The sequence below is a fragment of the Oryctolagus cuniculus genome, chromosome 6, assembly GCF_964237555.1.
Source record: "Oryctolagus cuniculus chromosome 6, mOryCun1.1, whole genome shotgun sequence".
Taxonomy (NCBI): domain Eukaryota; kingdom Metazoa; phylum Chordata; class Mammalia; order Lagomorpha; family Leporidae; genus Oryctolagus; species Oryctolagus cuniculus.
This window is the reverse complement of record NC_091437.1, coordinates 3,995,160-4,013,940: the sequence shown is the minus strand read 5'-3', so window position 1 is coordinate 4,013,940 and position 18,781 is coordinate 3,995,160. Positions and strand designations below refer to the sequence as shown.

General features: G+C 49.7%; 1 protein-coding gene across 5 annotated transcripts in view; it reads left to right on the top strand.

The window, feature by feature from the left end:
* Window positions 1-18,781, top strand: part of MCC (MCC regulator of WNT signaling pathway) — a 446,323-nt gene that overhangs the window by 341,074 nt on the left and 86,468 nt on the right. For all 5 annotated transcript variants that reach the window (XM_017337630.3, XM_070076011.1, XM_070076012.1 and 2 more), the window contains 2 exons: window positions 964-1,077; window positions 17,430-17,572. In XM_017337630.3, the coding sequence (XP_017193119.3) occupies window positions 964-1,077; window positions 17,430-17,572 (257 nt within the window). The remainder of the gene's footprint in view (window positions 1-963; window positions 1,078-17,429; window positions 17,573-18,781) is intronic.

Sequence of the window (18,781 nt, the reverse complement as noted above, 5' to 3'; positions counted from 1 at the left end):
TGGCACCAAGCCTGTCTCTGTAGTCAGTCCTGGCATCTGGGGCAAGGAGGAAGGGGCACTTGCAAGAAGGCAGGTGGACCAACCTAATGAGAAGAACATTAGAAAACAGCTTTTCCGTTGTTTTTTTGATGGTCACCCCTCTGTCTGTGTTTCTGTCTTGTACGTACATACCACAGCATGGGTAACGGAAGTGGAAAAAACTGAACCGCTCTGCTTGGTGACTGCTCTTCTGTCTTGAACTTGGCTCTGCCTTTGTCCTTTATCCTAGCTCGAGGATCAGGCAGCGCCATCCCAGCTCTTCATCCTCGCTGAGTAACTGGGGAAAAGCCCTTGGAATAAAGAGTTTGCTCTCTGGCCTGATTTCACCATCCAAGATTAGGTCCCACAGCCTGCAGACGTTTTCTCCCTGTTAGGGTTAGGGTGACTACAACCCAGCTTGCCTGTAGCACATTTATGTCCGCTGTTCCCTGAGATTAATAGCACTTTCTGCCGCAGGTTAAGCACTGCTTGGGATGTCTGCCTCTCATATTTGAGTGCTGGTTTGAGTCCCGGCTCCTCTTCTTCGTCTCCAGCTTCCTGTTAATGTGCCTGGGAAGGCAGTAGATGTTGGCGCAAGTACTTGTGCCAGTCCCACCCATGTGGGAGACCTGGGTGGAGTATCAGACTCCTGGCCCGGCGCTGACTGTTGTGGGCACCTGGGGAAGAAATCAGCGGGTGGGAAATCTGCCCACCACCCCTTCCTCACCCTCCCTTCATCTCTCCCTTGTTTTTCCCTGTTGCTCTCTTACTCTGCCTTTCAAATACATACATACACACACGCGTACCTCTTTACAAAGCTTTCTTTCTCAAAAACGTGCCCTTGGGTGGCGTATTTTCAGTGTGGTTGTGCCGGTTAGGGGTGAAGGAAAGGCTGCGTGCTCGCGGGCGCCGTCTGACCCACGCTGCCCTCCTCTCTCACCGCAGCTCCACCTGGCAGCCCTGGCGTCCCTGAAGGGAGATATCGTGGAGCTCAATAAACGTCTGCAGCAGACGGAGCGGGAGCGGGACCTTCTGGAAAAGAAATTGGCCAAGGCACAGGTAAGGGCCTGGGACGGGTGTGTGAGTGAGTGTGTGTGAGTGTAACGTAAAACACTGAAGTCCCCACTCCACAGATGACGGCTTCGTGAGAAAGCACTTCGGCTGGGCTGCGCTCACAGTCTCCAAGGACTGGGGGCTTCCCGGTGTGCAGTGCTTGTGGTTCTGACGCTGGAACCCAGGACCGAGGAGCCTGCCGGCTTTCCTGCTGGTGGGGGCTCTCTGCCTAGTTAACAGATGTGTCCTCGTGTGTGAGAGCGTCTCCCCCGGCCCTTCTGATGCAGGCAGTAATCCGGCTCAGGGGCCTCCACCTTCACGACCCGGGCACCTCCCAGGACCATCACATAGAGGGTCTAGTCTTGAACATGGGTCTGGGGAGACACAGACCTCAGTCCCTAGCACACTCTCACAACCGCTGCCCAAGCCGGGAAATGCGACTTAGCTGCCAGCCTGGAAGCCTCCTGCCCAGGCCCGTCCCCATTTCCACACAAAGATAAACCTGAGGTGTCTTTTACAGCGTGATTTCTCGTGTTTCTTTACAGTTTGCATATGTAGATAGTAGAGTTTGTCCATTAAAAAAAGGCATTTTCTTCAAATTTCCTAACGTATGGGTTTTTCCTCCAGCCTTTGTTTGCTTTAATTTCTCCCTAACTGTGAAGTTTCCCACAGTCTGAGTGAACACGGTTTTCACATGAGCTCATCTGTACTCTGCAAATGGACAGCTGAGCCCCGCTAGGGATTTGTGTGCATGTATGTATGTATGTATTTTAACTCAGATACATACTGCCTGCCTGTTTATCTTTCTGTGTAGCAGCTGTTGGTGGTTTATGTCTAGGCTCATAGCTTTATTAGGACTTACAAAGTCTTGATAGCTTAGTTCTGCTATGTGTCAGTTATTAATTAGAATACTTTCATAGAGACATTTTCCATCATCTGTGTTGAAACCTGGTGTAGTTCATAGAGAAAAGCAGAATAAACACACAAATCCTTCCATTTATTTAACATTTTTCAAAATAATGAGTTGGTCCTTCTGAAATCTCAGGTTGTGATGTCTGTGGCTGGTGAGAGCCGCCTCAGGGTGGGTGCTGCTCTGACGATGTGAGTCTCGTGGTTACTCAGGGCTCCTGCGCCGTTTCTTGCTCCCAAACTGGACTTAGCAATTTTCCCAGTAGACATGGTTTTTATCATCAGGAAATGATATTTCAGGACCATGGTGTGTATGCTGAGTTCTTTCTGCTTTGAGGATTTGTATTGTTTCTAGGCCTCCTCTGTAGGTGGAGTCAGGGAATTATTTAATTACTTAGATACGGAGGTGTACTTCAACTATGTATGAGGGCACTTCATAGTTTGTGGAAAAGTGGAGGTAAAAAATAAGCTTTGTGGTGCAAAACCTAACTGGGTAGGAGCAGGTGTTACGGTGCAGTGGGTTAAACCATGCTTATGATGCCTACATCTCATATCAGAGTGTCTGCTCCAGTCCCAGCTACTCTGCACTTCCGGTATAGCTTTCTCCTAAGTACCTCTATGCATCCAAGTACCTGAGTCCCTGACACCCATGTAGAAGACCTGGGTGGAGTTCTGGACTCCAGGCTTTGGCCTGGCCCAGGCCTGGCTGTTGTAACCATTTGGGAATGAACCAGTAGATTGAAACACACTGACTCTCTCTCTTTCTCTCTTACCTGTCAAATAAATAAAAATTTTAAAAAATGTGTAAAAATAAAATTAATAACCATATATGAGGTCTTCAAAAAAGTTCATGGAAAATGTATGCTGTGAAAAAACTATTATTGAATTACAAGGTTTCTTTTTACATCAAAAAATTATCTTTTATTTCAATTTTTCTACTTTTCAGAAGTTCTCACATAAAATTTAAGACTTTATACCTTAGAAATTCTTATTTTCACTCCCAGTTCAGATTCAGACTTTAAAGTGTTTTTGCTTCTGTATTTCATTTGTATCTCCTTTGTTTCACACTAAAAATCCCCTTAATGTAATATAAGACCCTTTCCAGGGGCTGGTGTTGTGGCACTGTGGATTAAGCTGCTGTTCACTAAGCTAGCATCCCATATCAAAGTGCTGATTTGGATACCAGCTGCTCTGCTTCTGATCCAATTCCCTGTTAATGCGCCAGGGAGGGAAGGTAGTGGAGGATGGCCCCAATGCTTGGGCCCTTGCCACCCAGGTGGGAAACCAGGATGGATTTCCTGGCTCCTGGTTTCTGCCTGGACCAGACCTAATGTTGCAGCTGTTTGGGAGAATGAACTAGTGGATGGAAGATATCTTTCTCTCTCTCCCTCTCTGCCTCTCTGCTGCTCTTTCAAATAAATAAATATTTTGGCCGGCGCTGCGGCTCACTAGGCTAATCCTCTGCCTGCGGCACCGCCACACCAAGTTTTAGTCCCAGTTGGGGTGCCGGGTTCTGTCCTGGTTGCTCCTCTTCCAGTCCAGCTCTCTGCTGTGGCCCAGGAGTGCAGTGGAGGATGGCCCAAATTCTTAAGCCCCGCACCCACCTGGGAGACCAGGAGAAGCACCTGGCTCCTGGCTTTGGATCGGTGCGGTACACCGGCCACAGCGTGCCAGCCGGAGCTGACATTGGGGGGTGAACCAATGGAAAAGGAAGACCTTTATCTCTCTCTCTCACTGTCCACTCTGCCTGTCAAAAAAAATATATATTTTGACTCAGGGTAAATGTTCCATTCTGTATTTTGTACTTGTTCTCTCATTCATTCTTTCTAGTAATTTTGCTGGCATAAGTCTTCAGGTTTTTAAACATGTATTTCATTTTGTTTTGTATGTCAGTTATGGAGAGAGAGGAAAAGAGATCTTCCATCCTCTAGTTCACTCCTCAAATGACTGCAACAGTTGGGGGTAGGCTAGGCCAAAGCCAGAAGCGCAGAAATCTATCCAGATTTCCCACGTGAGTGGCAGGGTTCCAAACCCTTGTGCCATCTTCTGCTGTTTTCCCAGATGCATTAGCAGGGAGCTGGATTGGAAGTGAGGCAACTGGGACTCCAACCGGTACTCATATGGGATGCCAGTGTTACAGCAGGCAGCTTAACCTGTGGCACCACAACACAGCCCCTAGAATGACTCTTAATCATTCTAATCATTCTCAGGTTTGCTGTGTATTCTTTGATTATCACTTGGTATTGTCTTTTTTTTTTTTAATTTCAGGACTTTTTAAAAAATGTATTCTTTTTTTTTTTTTTTTTTTTTTTTTTTTGACAGGCAGAGTGGACAGTGAGAGAGAGAGACAGAGAGAAAGGTCTTCCTTTTGCTGTTGGTTCCCCCTCCAATGGCTGCCATGGCCGGTGCGCTGCGGCCTGCGCACCGCGCTGATCCGATGGCAGGAGCCAGGTGCTTTTCCTGGTCTCCCATTGGGTGCAGGGCCCAAGCACTTGGGCCATCCTCCACTGCACTCCCTGGCCACAGCAGAGAGCTGGCCTGGAAGAGGAGCCACCAGGACAGAATCCAGCACCCTGACCGGGACTAGAACCCGGTGTGCCGGCGCCGCTAGGCGGAGGATTAGCCTAGTGAGCCGCGGTGCCAGCCGAGAAAGGTCTTCTTTCTGTTGGTTCACTCCCCAAATGGCTGCTACAGCCAGCCAGCGCTGAGCTGATCCAAAGCCAGGAGCCAGGTGCTTCTTCCTGGTCTCCCATGCAGGTGCAGGAGCCCAAACACTTGGGCCATCCTCCACTGCCCTCCTGGGCCACAGCAGAGAGCTGGACTGGAAGAGGAGCAACCGGGACTAGAACCCAGTGCCCATACGGGATGCCGGCGCCGCAAGTGGAGGATTAACCAAGTGAGCCACGGTGCCGGCCAATATTTTCTTTTTTTTTTTTTATTTGTTTATTTAAAGGCAGAGTGACAGAGAGGTTAAAACAGAGAGATCTGGGGCCAGCGCTGTGGCACAGCAGGGTAAAGCCCTGACCTGAAGCACTGGCATCCCGTATGGGTGCCGGTTCTAGTCCCAGCTGCTCCTCTTCTGATCCAGCTCTCTGCTATGGCCTGGGAAAGCAATAGAAGATGGCCCAAGTCCTTGGGCCCCTTCACCCACGTGGGAGACGCAGAGGAAACTCCTGGCTTTGGATCAGCACAGCTCCGGCCGTTGCAGCCATGTAAGGAGTGAACCAGCAGATAGAAGACCTCTCTCTCTGTCTCTATGTCTCTCTGTAACTCTGTCTTTCAAATAAATAAAATAAAATCTTAAAAAAAAAAAAAGACAAAGATCTTCCATGCGCTGGTTCACTCCCCACAATAGCTGCAGCAGTTAAGTCTGGGCCAGGTTGAAACCAGGAGCCGGGAACTCCATGCCCGTCTCCCACGTGGGTGGCAGGAGCCCAGCTACTCAGGCCATCTTCCGCTGCTTTTCCAGGTGCCTTAGCAGGGAGCTGGGTCAGAAGCAAAGCAGCTGGGACACAGTGCTCAGATATGGAATGTCAGTATCTCAGGTGGCTGATTCACCTGCTCTATCACATCAGTCGAGCTTTGATTTCCAAGGACTGCTATTATTTGTATGTTAGATTGTCTGTGCCTGACTTTACTATCTGTCATGATTTCAAACTCCTTTTATCTTTCCTTTAAATTTTTTAGAATTATTTATTTGAGAGAATGTTTCCATCTGCTAGTTCACTCTCCACATGCCTGCAGGGATCCCGGGATAGGTTGGGGGTTGAAGCCGGGAGGTCCCAGATGCCCACTCCCATCTCCTTTATCTAACTTAAATTTTCCCCTGTTCTCCATGTTCTCTTCCTCTTGGTATTATACACTGTTTTTGTCCCTTCCTTTGTGCCTTCCAGTTTAGTCTGCATTTCTGAAATGTATTTTTGACTCATTTTGGGCTGGACATTGCCCACCCCTGCTGCATAAGATTGCTATTGATTTTTGTGCGTTGATTTTTTATCCAACAAGGCTGCTGAATTATCCATTCTGATGTCTCTTGGTGGAGTCTTGGTTCCCCATCAGGAGCGGGGAACGTCTGGCCCACAGGCTGTATATAACACAAGACATCATTTGGTTTTGCCTTGCCAAGGCCACTGCAAGCAGAGCTTGGGATTCAATTAATCTCTAGCAGGCTGATCTTTAAGTTGATAATTTTGTGTGGCCCACAAATGTTATAAATATCCAAATGGCCGTTGGCAGAGACAAGGTTCCCCACCCTTGCCATATAAAGGACCATGTCTTCTGCAAACAGGGGTGATCGGACTTCTTTTCTCCAGTTTGTTTCTCTTTTACTTCCTTTTTTAAGAAAGCTTTTGTGAGCTGGTGGAGCTTCGCCTTCTGCTATTTTCTTGCAGTCAGTAGTATGGCAGCCTGCTTTCTGACTCTTGGCTCTGTCCTTCCACCTGCTTGTATCTGGATCTCTTCTTTGCTCTGTTTCTATTATCCTTTTCCCGCCACATTTTGATCTCACTCCCAACAGTTTGTGCTGGAATGGAGTCCTGGGGGGAGGGGGGCAGTAGGAACTAGACAGGGTCTGCCCACAGGCCTGGTGGGCTCCCATCTCACACTGCCCTTTGCATTAGGCTGCCCCCCCCCCCCCCGGTGCTAGCTGGTGTTCCCCAAGCCGGCCTTCTCACTTTGCTGTGATCTCCAGTTCCCAGAGCCTTCGACCTTGCCGTTTCCTGGTGATCCTGTCCCCACACGCCTACTCATGTCTGATGGGTGGTGTAGGTTGTACAAGGGGATGCCTTGTCTCCAGGTTTCTGGGTTTTTTCTGTATAGATACTCTGTGTTTTTTCAGTTTAGAGATCAGAAATCCAGGCTGCAGGGCTGGCTTTGTGGCTGAGCACATCAAGCTGCTGTCTGCAATGCTGGCATTCCATATCTGAGTGCTGGTTTGAGTCCCTGCTACTTTGCTTCTGATCCAGCTACTTACTAATGTGCCTGGGAAAGCAACAGAAGATGGCCAAGTGCTTGAGCCCCTGCCACCCACATGGGTGGCCTGGATGGAGCTTTTGGCTCCTGGCTTCAGCCTGACCTAGCATCCCAGATGTTACATCCATTTGGGGAGTGAACCAGAAGAGATAGATCTCGCTCTCGCTCTCGCTTTCTACCTCTCTCTCTACCCCCTGAAAAATAAATGAGTCTTTAGGGGGAAAAAAAAACCCCGCTTGCTGTAGCCATCTTAACAAAATGACCTATGGGGATTTTTGAACACTCTCCTGTCACATAATCACAGGCTCTTTGAACAGGCAGAGACCCTTGTACATAAATCACCCACTTCTACATTTGGCCGGGGACCCAAAGAGGTTAACTTGGTTGTCCGGGGTCAACTGAACAGCTTAGTAAGGCCACCAATGACAAGTTCTCAATTTATTCTTAGATTAAAATTTTACTTACTCTATGTCTGATCATAAAATGAATAAAATGTGATTTAAAAAAAAACTTGAAAACAGCATTATGATGTTTCAGTGCTACTCCCTGATGAATTCAAACTTTTAATGATTTTTAATTTTTTTAAGATTTATTTATTTATTTATTTGAAAGTCAGGGTTACACAGAGAGAGAAGGAGAGGCAGAGAGAGTGGTCTTCTATCCGTTGGTTCACTCCCCAGTTTGCCGCAACAGCTGGAGCTGCGCCGATCCAAAGGCAGGAGCCAGGAGCCTCTTCCCATGCGGGTAAAGGGGCCCAAGGACTTGGGCCATCTTCTGCTGCTTTCCCAGGCCTTAGCAGAGAGCTGGATTGGAAGTGGAGCAGCCAGGTCTTGAACCAGTGCTCACATGGGATGCCGGCACTGCGGGCAGCAGCTTTATCTGCTACGCCACAGGGCCAGCCCCTGATTTCTTTTTAAAGAGAAACTTCTTGTGTATGTGTTAAAAACAATCAAATGGCGTTACGTGACTGTGTTTCCTAATTTAGACTCATCCGGAAACCAGCCAAAAAAACTGTCGGCAGCTTTTTTTTGAAAGGAAAAAAACTGTGAATGATTCACCTGGAAACTGCCAGGTTCCGTAGGTTAAAAGGTGACAAGCAGGGTCCACATTTGGCCAGTCAGGTAAGACACCCGTTAGAACACCCCCTTCCCAGAGCAGCTTGTGCAGAGCACAGTGAGAGGATAATGGAACACTTTTTCTCTCCTGCATAAAGGCTGGGTTCAGTTACATGTAGATTTATTTATAGCTGAGCCATTTTCATGTAATAGCCTTTGGTGGCTAATGTTATCCCTGTCAACAGTGGTCACGCCACAGCACCATTAACGCTGTCTCCCTCCCTCCCTCCTTCCCTCCCTCCTTCTCTCTCTCTCTCTCTCTCTCTCTCTCGTTTGCATCCTTACACCAAATAGACTTAAAAACTATTCCTTGCTGCTCGTGCTAGAGAGGTCATCCCAGACTTGCCATCGCGTACATCTTATACATATGAGATTTATGCATGAGAAAATAAATACAACGAAGTGTATGCTGTATGCCTTGGTAGTGATTCATATTTGACGCATCACCAGAACAGAATTTGGAAGAACAAATTCATGTGCAAATTGGTGCTCTGTGGCTGTGATGAGTTTGCCAGCTCTCCAAATATTACAGTGCTATGAGTTGACCAAAATGTAAAATGTAAATGGTATTTATGCTCATCAGATATCATCAAAAAAACTTTAACATCTGTTGAATAAATTATTTAAATACAGTTTTCTTTGTTTCTTTGAGAGAGAAAGAACTCCATCCATTATTTCCCCAGTGCCTGCAAAGGCTGGGGTTGGGCAAAGCTGAGGCTGGGAGATGGGTCTCCAGGATGATCTGCAGTGACCCAGGTGCTTGAGCCATCACTGGCTGCCTCCCAGGGATATGTGTTAGCAGGAAGCTGGAATCGAACAGAGCTGGGACTGAAACCCACGCAGTCTGACACGGGGTGCACGTGTCCCTCTAGTGTCTTAACTGCTAGGCCACACACTTGCCCTGAATAAGTTCTTAGCAGTGATCCTGGGCTGATTGAGTGAAAGGAGGTCATGAGGTAGACTGAGGGTAGGGTTTAAGAGTCGTGATAGGAAGGGAAGAGCAGATCACCCAGCTCCAGACCAGTGTGATGGGGAGGATGAAGTACTTCGTGTTTGCTGTTGCCCCGTCATGAATCACCACAGCTTCCTGGCTGAAGACACATTCCCACCCTCGGAGGTTGAACAGATACACAGACACGTGCCTGCATCTGCAGCAGCACGCAGCAGCCAGTGGGGACCAGCCTGTGGCTAAATGATTTTAATTAGCTTTCTGCATTTTTAAGTATTATAGTACTTAAATATATCAAACGAGTTTAAAGGCCCCTTTGAAACTGGCTAGCAGTAATAGGGAACACTGTTTGTAATCTCTCTATCCTTTTATTTTCTTGAGATTTTGTTAATTTATTTGAAAGGCAGAGTTAGACAGGGAGAAACAGACAGATCTTCTGTTCACTGGTTTACTCCTCAAATGGCTGCAGTGGTGGGCACTGGGCCAGGACAAAGCCAGGAGGGACACTAGGACACCATCCTAGTTGTCCATGTGGGTGGCAGATTCCCAAGGAATTGGACCGTCTTACGCTGCTTTCCCAGGCTCATTAGCAGGGAGCTGGGTGGGAAGTGGAGCAGCTAAGACTCAAACCAGTGCCTATACTGGATATTAGCGTCAAAGGTATCAGTTTAACCTGCTGTGCCAGAACAGTGGCCCCAGAATTTTCTACTTCTTGGAGTTTAGGAAGAAAACATGCATAGTTTGCACTACATGCAGTGGAGAGAGTGTGTTTCCTTTGTCTTGCTGGGTTTTTTTCTGAGGTCCATGTTTGTCCTTTCTTCGGTCAGTTCCTCACCCCCCACACGCCCTCCTTTCCTATTTGTTTATGTTTGGTAACCTGTGCAGCTGGTGGGTTTGCTCCTTACTGACATTTCCATTTGTGTCAGTGACTCTGTTCAGCTGACTTGTTCCCCACGTCACCCTCAAGGAGCCTGGGCAAGGACGTCAGAGTAGGGATACCAGTGCTGTGCACGGGACTGGCTGTGACCAGCCTGATGTGATCTGAGGAGGGAACGTCACTCTTAGCATGTTTTAAAAGGGAGTGATGCTAACTCTTCTGCAGGGTGTCTGAGGGGTTAACAGATAAATGGTGATGTTGCGTTTTTCAAGGATCCAGTTCACAATGTTCTTAGGTTTGACAGCTGGGACTAATTTAATGATTAACGATCAGTGACCTCTGTTGGAGTAAGATAAAACCAGGGAAGAACATTAACAAAACCATAAAGCTCTTAGCATCCCCACATTGCACAGGGCTTTTCCAGAAGGGGCTCAACATGAGGCTAACCCACGGCTTTATCCCTGGAGATGAGCCTGCAGGGTTTCGTTCTGCTTGTTTTCATTAAGCATTTTTACATATAGGCAACTTCACCAGTTTAGGGAGTGCACACCAGTATTTATATGGGGTTTTAATTTGCTTCATCATCATGATAGAACTAAGACTTTAGGAACAAATCAGGGTGTGTAGTAAGTGCCAGATGGAACTGAAGAAAAACAAAATTTTGTCGTTTTCAATCTTCATCTCTCTTTCAGTTCCTTTCAGACTGAAAGTCTGTAGTTGAAAGAGAAAGCTAGACTCTAAGTGATGTTGACTTCCAGAAACTTGTGACAGGCAGGATGCTGCAACCACAGGCTTTTTGACTTTGCTGCCCTCTGAGATCCATCAAAAAAATGGAATCTAGGCTGCGAGGAGGGAGGATCATGGATGCAATTACCTGTTACGAGAGAAAACGAGCGGTAACGTGGTGTGTGAGACCACTTCTTACTTTGTTCTGCTGGATTTGTACGGGGTGTTTCTTACTGTGTAGAGAAGAAAATAACCCCTGACTCAAGCTTTGCAGGGAGACGCTGCCACTGTGGCTGAAGAATTGGCTCCAGCAACTAAAGCTGGCTGGGGACGGGGAAACGGGATTCCTGTGGCTCACACCCCCGTTGCCTCCTTTTAACTGCGCCCTCTCCAGGGGTTGAGGAGAGCTTTGTGGGTGTTCCTGGCTCTCATCTATCACACGCCGTAACATTCATGTTCCCTGCACTTCAGCAGGAGGCAGGCTGGTCAGGGAGCAAGGGGCCGCTTGAGATTTTCAGGTGAATGGAAGGAGGGCTGGCAGGGGGCTGTGTGCCCGCTCCCAAGCTGACAGGCCTCTGCCACCATGGCTGGGAAGGGCACAGGCACTGTCTGAAAGACCTCTTAAAGGGTTTCCGGCAGAAGTGGTGTCCACTCACTCCTGCCTCCTTGGCCAGTGCCAGTCACATGGCTGTGTTGAACTCCGTGGGGGAGAGGAAGAGTCATCCCACCTGTGCACAGGAGGAGAACTCCAGCGTTGGCAACAGCCCCGCCCTGCTGGCTGCCAGGGTTCCGGTGTTTCCGGGACTGCATGCAACACTGCGGTCTTGAGGAGCCCCGTGCTAGAGATGCTAGAGAGAAAAGACTCTGCTTGAAAGACAGTTGTGTTCATGGATTAATTCAAAGAGTTACTGAGAGAGAGTAGAGCCAGAGAGAGAGAGAAAGGTCTTGCATTAGCTGGTGCACTCCGCAGATGACCACAACAGCCAGAGCTGAGCTGATCTGATCCAAAGCCAGGAGCTTCTGGATCTCCCACACCAGTGCAGGGACCCAAGCACTTGGGCCTTCTTCTTCTGTTTTCCCAGCCATAGCAGAGAGCTGGATTAGAAGTGGAGCTGCCTGGACTCGAACCGGTGCCCATAAGAGATGCCGACACTGTGGGCCAACGCTTTAACCCACTGTGCCACAGTGCCGGCCCCTAGTTAAGATTCTAATCAGGCTGTCTGTGTCTCATTGCAGGGTGCCTATATTCAGTGCCCACTTCTGGCTCTTGATTATCCCTTTCTGCTAGTGCAGACACTGGGAGCCAGTGGTCCCTACCACCCACTTGGGAGACCTGGGTGGAGTTCCTGGTTCTTGGCTTTGGCCAAATCCTGCCCCAACCATTGCAGCTGTCTGGGGAATTGAGCCAGTGGATAAGAGTGTGCTTTCTCCTTCTCGCTCTTGCTCTGTCTCTCTCTGCCTCTCAAATTAAAAAGCAAAAAAACTGAAAACTTCACACGGATGTTAAGTAGCAATAATAGAAGTCATGTACCCTTTTCCTTGTTTAGATGTTGTTGTTTTGTTAGCACTTGCTCTTTGGCAACTCTCAATGGGGTGTGGTGTTGGGCTTGGCCTAGCTTGTATCCTTGTGAAACAACACCTGAACTCACACACCCTCCTGGGTCACAGAGACACCCGTGGGTCAGTGCTGAAACTCGAGTGTGGGAACTGGGCTGGTCTCTGACAGCTGTTCCCGTAGATGGCAGGTGACCAGGGCAGGGACGGCAGTTGTGCACAGAATGCGTCTTTCCTGGGAGCTACCTCCTCGTCCTCTACCCTCCTGCACTGAAGTGCCACATTCCCAGGGTTGGTCCTTGTGCAGTTTGATGGGAACTGTTGAACAAGGGTTTTGTTGGGGTTTTTTGGCTCCTGCAGGCGGTGGCCTGTTTCCGCCTACACCCAGGCCCTTGCTGGACCTGCCCTGCTTTCTGTATCACAGCTGGGGAAGGCTCAGGGCTTTCTCACCGAGATCAGTGCCTCCACATCTCCTTGGTACAGGAGTGTGACATGCCAGTGAGGCGGGTTAAACAGGGGTGCTGATTTGTGCCTGCGAACCTTGAGCAATGTCTTCCCGGTCATTCGTCCTCCAGCAGGGGTGGGGAACGTCCTGGAAGGCCCGAGAAGCCATTTGTCTGGCTCTGCTAAGGCATCCACAGGTGGGACTCGAAATTCAGTCAGACTCCAGCAGTCCAAGTTTTGAGTTGATATTTTTGTATGGCCCACAAATGATGTTATAAATATCCAGGCCGGCACCGCAGCTCACTAGGCTAATCCTCCGCCTTGCGGCGCCGGCACACCGGGTTCTAGTCCCGGTCGGGGCGCCGGGTTCTGTCCCGGTTGCCCCTCTTCCAGGCCAGCTCTCTGCTGTGGCCAGGGAGTGCAGTGGAGGATGGCCCAAGTGCTTGGGCCCTGCACCCCATGGGAGACCAGGAGAGGCACCTGGCTCCTGCCATCAGATCAGCGCGGTGCGCCGGCCGCAGCGCGCGGGCCGCGGCGGCCATTGGAGGGTGAACCAACGGCAAAAGGAAGACCATTCTCTCTCTGTCTCTCTCTCTCACTGTCCACTCTGCCTGTCAAAAAATAAATTAAAAAAATAAATAAATAAATATCCAGTGAACTTTGGCACAAAAAAAGGTTGCCACCCCAATAGAGGCTAGGAGCTTGCCTTGGCACTGCTTTCCCAGTGTCACTGGGGAAGGATCTCCAGGGAACTGTTGCTACCTCTTGTTGTCCAGATTCCCCCAGCCGCCTGGAAGCCAGCCTGCAGCTCCTTCAAGGGATGTGTCATGATCACCTCCCCGTGCCACCCAGCACCCGCCCTCAGACCAGGGAGGGTGACTTGTCTCCCACCTGGGAAACAAGAAAACACCCAGCACGTATTTCTAGTGGAAGAATGAGGTGATGGACTTTCTACCATATTTAAAATATAGGGAAGTATAGGCGCGTAAACCAACTGCCTCTGCCCTCAACTAAGAGAATACTGTTCCCTGCAGGGTGTCATCCTGCTCCCCGAGGAAGCCTTGAGTTCCAAATACACGTTGTTGGTTTTTCCTTCTTTTGGCTGTCAGCACTGGCCATCTGACAGAGCCCTCAGGCTTGCTGTTGTCTCCTGTTGACAAATGCACCCCCCGGGCCACTGCCAGTGAGACGCAGGGCCAGCCATGCTGCTGGGCTGCTCTCACGCTTGTTCTCCAGTTGCAGCCTCTGCAGCCTGGGCAGAATCCTACCCGTGAGGCGGCTCTTAACGGTCGACACCCAGGATTGCCTTTTCAGTGGTTATCAGTTGATGGTGTACGTTTTTCTTATGTAAACACGTGTACATTTTGGGCAGGTTCTTGTCAGCCTGGGTAGTGGTAGCTGCATGTTGATCTGAAGACTACAAAGAAGGAATGATGAGTGAGTGTCTCTCTGCATCTCTTTCTCTTTCTATCTAACTCTCTCTCTCTAACTCTGCCTTTCAAATAAATCTTTAAAAATAAAATAGAGGGGCCAGCACTGTGGCGTAGTGGGCTAAGCCTCTGCCTGCAGTGCCAGCATCCCATGTGGACACTGGCTCATGTCCCAGCTGCTGCTCTTCCCATCCAGCTCCCTCCATGGTCTGGGAAAGCAGTAGAAGATGGCCCAAGTGCTAGGACCCCTGCACTGGTGTGGGAGACCTGGAAGAAGCTCCTGGCTTAGGATCGGTGCAGCTCCGACCATTGTGGCCATTTGGGGAGTGAACCAGTGGATGAAGAACTTTTTCTGTCTCTCCTTCTGTCTTTCTGTAACTCTACCTCTCAAATAAATAAATAAAATCTTAAAAATAAAATGAATAAATGGGCTGTCTGTGGTGCTGGCATCCCATATGGGTGCCAGTTCAAGTCCTGACTGCTCCACTTCAGATCCAGCTCCCTGCTAATGTGCCAGAGAAAGCAACAGAAGATGCCCCAAATGCTTGCACTCCTGCACCCACGTGGTAACCTGAATGAAACTCCAGGCTCCTGGCTTCAGCCTGGCCCAGCCCTGAAAGTCATTGCCATTTGAGAAGTGAACCAGTGGGTAGAAGCTCGCTCTCTCTCTCTCTCTCTCTCTCTCTCTCTGTGACTCTGCCTTTCAAATAGATAAATAAATCTTTAGAAATAGAAAGGAGAGGGCCGGTGCCGCGGCTCACTAGGCTAATCCTCCGCCTGTGGCACCGGCACACCGGGTTCTAGTCCCAGTCAAGGCACTGGATTCTGTCCCGGTTGCCCCTCTTCCAGGCCAGCTCTCTGCTGTGGCCAGGGAGTGCAGTGGAGGATGGCCCAGGTGCTTGGGCCCTGCACCCCATGGGAGACCAGGATAAGTACCTGGCTCCTGCCTTCAGATCAGCGCGGTGTGCCAGCCGCAGCATACTGGCTGCGGTGGCCAATGGAGGGTGAACCAACGGAAAAGGAAAACCTTTCTCTCTGTCTCTCTCTCCCACTGTCCACTCTGCCTGTCAAAAAGAAAAGAAAAGAAAAGAAAAGAAGAGAGGAGAGGAGAGGAGAGGAGAGGAGAGGAGAGGAGAGGAGAGGAGAGGAGAGCTCAGCTCCTCGAGATCACTTTTCACAGTAGTTTGTAGCTCTAGAGAACTGACTGGAAAACTAAAGAGGAGTAGCCTGCAGTGTGGCCATGTGGGAAGGGTCGCTGCACAGATGCGATCCAGGTCGGAGACTGGGCAGTTCCTGCAATCGTTTTAAGACCTGGAACTGGAAGCCATTATGCTTAGTGAAATAACCAGTCCCAGAGAGCAAATGTCATGTGTTCTCTGTATGTAGTAGTTAATATGGAATACAAAAAAGTGTGTGGGAACAAAACAGACATCTTGTGATTTGATTGTTGTTTTTAGCCCTTGTTTTTGCTTCTGTGGAGCTGTGATCTTTGTGCTTTTTACTTACTGAATGTTTTGTTTAGTGGTGCATTAATCCTGTGATTATAGAGTGCACTGAAATTAAGCTTTTGCAAAAATTCAAAAAAAAAAAAAAAGAGCTGGAAGTGGTGGTGCCGGAGTTGTGGCACAGTGGGTTGAGCTGGCATTTGCAGTGCTGGTGTTCCATATTAGAGCACTGGCCCAGTCCCAGCTGTTGAATCCATCTGGGGAGCGAACCAGCGGATGGAAGTCCCCGCTCTTCCTCGCTCTCTGCCTTTCAAGTAAATAAACAAATCCTAAGAAGAGAAAAAAAGAGCTGGAGCTGGTGACCGTGAGCGTGTCGCCGCGGTGCGCGTATCTGCACAGCACACACACCATCTGGAGCGGGTGTGGGAACCAGTAGCAGAGATGAGAGGTACTCTGTGGTCCTGAGAGGAAGTCAGTATATTCCAGGGAAGCGTGACACGTCTCTCATTCGTTAACAGACTGTCTGAGATCTGTCATTTCGTGGACTTTTCCTGATCTGGAAGTGGACAGAAAGACCCACATTCGTGGGAAAGCGATGTGTGGCCTCTTAGAGCACTGCTGTGTGCAGGAAAGACTCCCAGCTGGCCTGACCCTTGTCTCTGGTCAGTTACGTCCTGTGTCCTTGGCCGTAAGTCGAGTGAGCTGATGTTCAGGTGGTTGTGCATCTCTGGAAAGTAGCTGTCCACAGGGTGTATGCCTGACCTCGGTCCAGCAACCTTCCTGCCCGTGCCTTGCCAGGGTGCCCTCGGCGACCTCCCAGGATTTACGCTGATACTGGTCAAGCTACCGTAGCTGCTCCTGCGCAGAGTCCTGCCGTGACCACAGCGCTGTCTGTTGGCCATCTTTGCCTTCTGCTGTTTCAGGGTTGTGTTCTGCTTGTGTTTGAAAGCTTTTGTCCTGGCCTGGAAGCCCAGAAGACCCAGGGAGGGAGGACATTGGAGTTAGTGGGTAAGAAGTCTTGTTTTCCCTCCCTGCCTGCCACAGGCCTGAAAGTGCTCATCCGTGTGGCTCCTGGCATTGCTGAAAATAAAACTCCTCTGCTGGACAGGAAACCCATCAGGTCTGAGGGCTGCAGTCAGGGACACAGGCTGGACCACTTGCTCTGTCACCAGGAGTGTTCTGTTGTGTGAATGCAGAGATGCAGTGACTGGCGGGAGTTCTCCGTAGAGAGTAGTAAGAGGATTTAAACTCTGGCTGAAAAAAATGTTTTTATAGTATCTGCTACCCTGTCCGTCGAGCAGAGTGAGGGAAGCACCTCAACCCCTTTTGTCATTTTGCAAGGCAGCCTCAGGACAGTGTGGTGCTTGGGGACTCACTGCGGGCTGGCTGAGGAGTGACAACATCCTGTCCCTGCCCTGCAGGAGCTTACAGTCAGGAAGGGACATAAATCAGCAAGCGCCTGGCAGGTTCCTGGGCAGAGAGGACATGGCATGCTGTGTAGGATTGTTGGAATAGTGAGTGAGACACACCCATGCAGATCTGGATCAGTAGTAAACAGGTGACTGAGAAATGGAAGGAGCATAATGGAGCTTGCGCAGCAGTGTCTGAGGACGTAGGCGGTGGGAACCAGGGGCCCATCTTCTGAGGGCTGCACCTGCAGCTTAGGGCCATGCCCTCCAGTACAGAGTCCCAGAAGACACTGTCTGATGGACCCAGCCTGGCCACTGTCCACACTGTGGCTTAGGGGGCCTGTTGCCCAAAGGGAGGGTGTGCGCTGGAGAGGCAGTGGGGCCGCCAGGGCTATGTGGAACGGAGCGGACACTTGTTTTGTTGGGACACGGTGTTGAGGTTGTGGTTGGGTTAAGTGGCCCACGTTGGGGTCGCTCAGCTGACGGTGCGTGGACTCACTGGCTTGCCTGCGCTGTTCTCTTGATGCAGTGCGAGCAGTCCCACCTCATGAGGGAGCATGAGGTCGTCCAGGAGCGCACGACACTGCGGTACGAGGAGCGCATCACGGAGCTGCACGGCGTCATTGCCGAGCTCAACAAGAAGATCGACCGCCTGCAGGGCGCCACCATCAGGTACCAGCTGCCTCTGTCTGCCCTCTTCCCCTCCGCGCTGCAACCTGAGCCCCTGGGAGTTGCAGACAGCTTGTGCAGCACCTTCTCCTTGCTTTGTTCATTTGTGTTCACCTGCGTTATTCTCTTCCGACGTCGGCCCCCACGGGAACCCTGGAAGCAGACACAGTGGAAGTTGTGAGCCTCAGTTGACTGATAAGGAAATGAAACCAGAAGCTGAGTGGTGACGTCTAAGTGAAGCCCGTCTGCCTCAGAGACCAGCTTCCCGCTGCGCCCGTTCACCAGCTCGGCTCTCACACTGTAAATCGCAGGCCTCCCTTGCAGATTGTGAGAATGTCATGAGCGTGGCTCATAACTAAATATTATGTAGACTTCTAGGGAATCAAGTAATATTTTGAGCTCACTTCCAGCTGCTTTGCCAACATTGACTTATTCTCTTGTAAGACTCTTCAGGCATGCGGCAAGATTTGATTCATCATTTTACTGCCTTAAAAAAAAAAGAAAACTGGAGCTTAAAAATAGTGAGCAACTGGCTTATGGTTTGCTCAGCAGAGGGCAGAGGTAGAATCAGAACCCAGGATTTCTCTGCCTTTACTTAATTTTCTTTCCATAAAAAGTGGCCATCAGGGATCTTGCCTTCTTGCTTCTCAGTCGGCTCCTGAGTCTCCCAGACACAGTGTGTGCTTTATAGCATCTGCCCTGCTGCTCAGAGGAGGCATTTTTTTTATTTACTAAGCCAAGGATGACAACTTTTGCACTGTCTTAGTGATACGCAGGCTCTGAGGAAAGCAAACTAGGGGACCAGGGTTGTGGTGTAGCAGGTAAAGCTGCCGCCTGTATCACCAGCATCTTGTATGGGTGCCCATGCATGTCCTGGCTGCTCCACTTTTTTTTTTAATATTTATTTATTTATTTATTTGAAAGATACAGAGAAGAATAGGCAGAGAAATAGAGAGAGAGATCTTCCATCCCCTGGTTCACTCCCCAATTGGCTGTAACGTCCGGAGCTGCGCCGATCCGAAGCCAGGAGCCAGGAGCTTCCTCTGGGTCTTCCCAGTCCTTGGGCCATCTTCCACTGCTTTCCCAGGCCATATCAGAGAGCCGGATCAGAAGTGGAGCAGCCAGACTTGAACCGGCACCCATATATGATTCCGGCACTGAAGGTGGCAGCTTTACCCGCTACACCACAGCGCCAGCCCAGCTGCTCCACTT